Source organism: Bradysia coprophila, unplaced genomic scaffold (genome assembly GCF_014529535.1).
Source record: "Bradysia coprophila strain Holo2 unplaced genomic scaffold, BU_Bcop_v1 contig_193, whole genome shotgun sequence".
Classification (NCBI taxonomy): domain Eukaryota; kingdom Metazoa; phylum Arthropoda; class Insecta; order Diptera; family Sciaridae; genus Bradysia; species Bradysia coprophila.
The window spans coordinates 2,439,262-2,442,995 of NW_023503456.1; the positions used below are offsets into that span (position 1 = coordinate 2,439,262).

General features: G+C 39.4%; 1 protein-coding gene across 1 annotated transcript; it reads left to right on the plus strand.

Moving 5' to 3' along the window:
• The first annotated feature begins 956 nt into the window (after positions 1 to 956).
• Positions 957 to 3,550, plus strand: LOC119075246 (zinc finger and SCAN domain-containing protein 22-like). The gene is made up of 3 exons (XM_037181645.1): positions 957 to 1,259; positions 1,432 to 2,081; positions 3,130 to 3,550. Exons 1-3 carry the CDS (start codon positions 960 to 962, stop codon positions 3,461 to 3,463), a joined length of 1,284 nt encoding a protein of 427 aa, XP_037037540.1. The 5' UTR covers positions 957 to 959; the 3' UTR covers positions 3,464 to 3,550.
• Positions 3,551 to 3,734: the final 184 nt, after the last annotated feature.

Sequence of the window (3,734 nt, forward strand, 5' to 3'; positions counted from 1 at the left end):
CACTTTGTTAGGCGTGTGACAGCTCAGTTTCTTTGTATTTCAAGTGAGAATATTTAAAAAATAATTTGGTTACGATATTAGACATTTTGGCGAAAGTAGAATTCTCGCCTGTACATAGTTGCTGCGTCTCAAAAATTTTCTTATTTCTTTTTTTGGTGGTTAGACTGCGTCAAATCCTCCGCTATCGCTCCGGACATGATTGTTAAAATCAACATAATTCTGTTTAGTTCTGAACATATTAAGGATTTTGTAGAGTTTACAACGTCATCGATGTTCCCAGTCAATAAAGTGTTGCCAGGTTATGATTTTGAACCTTTGCAGATTGTGGAAATTTATGTAATATATACAGGTTTCTCCAAGTGAGTTTTTGCGTGCTTTAATGGGTTTACTTAAGAGGTTCCGAGCGTACGCTGAAATTGTAGCATACATTTGTGCGTTTCGAAATTTTTGATCGCTGATATCTTTTTACGAGAGCCCTTTTTGAAAAATGTACGACCACATTTTCGAGTAAAAATATACTGAGAAAACTGTACCGATGCCCCAAATTTGCAACAAAGGTACACTTTTCTCAAAGCACATGGAACTTTCACAGACAATTTTATTTTATTTATGCCTAAAATTTGAATTTTGAGTGAACGCTTCGATGAAAAACTGAACCAAAAAATACATTTCAACGCTTCATTGTATGAAAATGATGCTACGTTAGAAAGACCTCGGCACTTTCCATTTTGAATTTCGACCGCACTTACGGCGTGAATTCGGTGTTCATGCTACGAGCGGTGCTGTGACTCTGGTAAATCTAAAATTGTGTTTTGCAAAGGTGTTTACATTTCTTACATTTTTAAACGTAAACCTCCACTTTATTACCGACTTTGTAAATTCGGTTCAGTGCGCGCATAACGCATGTAACTGATCTGTATCATGTCTCTTACGGTACCTGCTTTACCTTCGTCGATAACATGATTCTTATACTTCATGAACGTCACGCTAAACATAAACGGAATAAACAAGCTGTGAGCAAAATTGCAAAACAATTTAATCAAACGATGTCGAAAGCAAAATTGCAGTGCGATAGGAAGAAGAATATATCTCCGCAGAAGGATCTGCAAGACAACACATTACGAAGAATGGAAAACTTATTGAGTTCGTGTCGATTGTGTTTAACTAGCTTGAATGATGGGCAAAGCATTGATTTGTTTGACGACGAAAATGTCGAGAGACCGTACTCATTAGTAGCTGAAGACCTGACCAGTTTGCAGGTGAGTTGATAAACGAATTCATTTGAATTTCAGTTAAAAGTTTTCCGTTAATATTGACTCTGTAACGTCAATGTCAAAATTCAGACGCAGCTGTAACTATTGACTGGTTCAGCTGGTACTAGTATTTCCCCTGTCAAATTATACTGCAAAATTGAACCTCAACCTGTTTCAGATCACCAAAGACGACATGTATCCCAACAACATTTGCGAAAGCTGTGCTAGTCAACTGGCAATTTTCGATTCATTTCGTACGTCCTGTCAACTCTCATTCAAAAAACTGCAGGCAATTGTACCACTGGGAATGTCGATACGTGACAGTCGCAAACAGAAACTGACCGCCGAGTACATATTCGAAGCCGATGGCAACGAAATGACCATCGGATCGGAAGGATCGGTGAACGACGACGAAATATTGGTTCAATTGTGCGATTACGAACCGGTGGACACGAATGAAAGCCAGGACAGCGGTCCAAACGAAACGGACAATTTGATTGAGTTGACGATTAAAACGGAAGAGGTCGACGCCGAAGACTATGCCAATGAGCCGCTGTATCTGGCCGATCAAGTTAACATTCAGAATGTGGCGATAAAGGATGAATCGAAGCCGAAACGGAAGCGAATACCAAAATTGCCAGCATCTGAACGGAATCTGCACTGCGAGACCTGTAATATCACATTCAACCGAGGTCACGATTTCACGCGTCATCAAATGTCCCATGCCGGAATTAAGGAGTTTTCATGCGAATTGTGTCATCAACAGTTCACGCGTCGATCACATCTCAACAGTCATATGATGATTCACAATCAAATCAAACCGTTCAGGTAAAAGAGGTGATACATTTCACTAGGGTGTCTTACACGTAAAATACTGTTGTGTTTAGCTAGCCACGAAGTAGGGTTGTTGTGAATGAAGCTCGAGAGAATTGGTTTTAAAATCTAAATTTTTTTTAAATTTTACCTCGAAAATTCAAAGACTTTTATGGCCTACGTCAGGGTAATTGGGGAAATTTTTGAGCTTGGCTCCTTCACTAAACTGACCAAGTAGTAATTTTGTGTCGAAACCCGTTCCTTCCCCTTTCAAATGACACAAAACACGCCTTACTTGAAAATAAATTGGATTTTGGGTATTCCGATGAAGAGTAGCTGTTCTCTTAGATTTGCCAAAAATCGAATTCCGTACGACCCCTAAAACTATTGCGTACGTACTCCTACTGCGTGCTTCACCCTACTAAGTAAAATTTTCACAAAAAATTTTCAACTTTTGAATAGCGCACAGTTCAATCGCGAAAGCCCGTACGTTTCAACCAACAAAAAAAATTAGCAAAAATCACTTGGGCCCTAAATTTATTAATTAATCTTAGGAACCAACCTACTACCCAAAAAAGAATCCAAAAAATCTGAAAAATTCATCAAAATCCTGAAGCTCCAGAACTAGGAAGATGGTACAACATCTGAAATACAACACTTGAAAAATCAATAGGAAGATGATGGACCATGTGGGGCGGTGGGTTTTTAGGAAGCAGCTTACTAATGCCTCAATAATACCAAATATCCAGAAAGGAACCCATTCTTCAAAATACTAAAGTTCTAGAGCTGGGAGATAGTGGACCATAAGGAGTGGTGGAAGAATGAACTAACATATTAATTTAATAACAATTCCAAAATCTGACAAAAATTATGAAAATCGATATTTGCTGTACGAGCAGCACGATTTGCGGTCTCTAGCTAATGATACAGTGAAACGAGCTCCATTCACAACCACATTATTTCGTGGCTAGCTAAACACAATAATGTGTAAAAAGTGCGTGAACACCCTAACAGTTACCCAGTCAGTTCTCAGCACCAAATACAAAAAAAAAATATTTTTCAGTTGCGACACTTGCGGTTTCATGTTCCGGAAACTATCCAATCTCCATCGTCACATGAGCGTTCATTCGGACATTTATAACTTTGAATGCACCATGTGCGACAAAAAGTTCAAAAGAATGCCATCCCTGCGTCTGCACCAGAAAATACACGAAGGTGGCTGTACGCTAACCTGTACGTTTTGCGGAAAAGTGTACGCGTCGTACAGTGGTTTCAAGAAGCACCTGGCCAAACATAATAGCAAAGAGAATATCGAGGGGAAGACGATGAACGACGACGTTGAGATCCTGTACGAAGAATATCTCATTTCGGATGATGTCGAAGCGATTGAAACTTAGTGGGACGGAGTGTGTGTTAATATCGTTTCCATGTATCTTTCTCGGTTAGTTTAATAAATTGCAAGGCGAACATTTTGTCAACAGAAACGTTTGGTGTTTGGTTGTGCGTTCTGCACAGCACTTTCGCTATTAGAATGGATTTCTGTGGTGCCTAGATTCAGCATGACGATATGTCTTGCCGGTCTTACTTACATTAGAGTCATATCGACCTCTACCATTAATGGTGGTCGATCGGAACGAGTACAGCAATGGAAAGGTAGATGATGTCAGA

What these genes read in the sequence shown, in the direction of transcription:
- LOC119075246 (XM_037181645.1), top strand. Translation starts at nt 960, where the DNA reads ATGATTCTTATACTTCATGAACGTCACGCTAAACATAAACGGAATAAA. An exon ending in AAGACCTGACCAGTTTGCAG is followed by an intron (nt 1,260 to 1,431) that starts GTGAGTTGATAA and finishes AACCTGTTTCAG; the next exon opens with ATCACCAAAGACGACATGTA. An exon ending in AATCAAATCAAACCGTTCAG is followed by an intron (nt 2,082 to 3,129) that starts GTAAAAGAGGTG and finishes AATATTTTTCAG; the next exon opens with TTGCGACACTTGCGGTTTCA.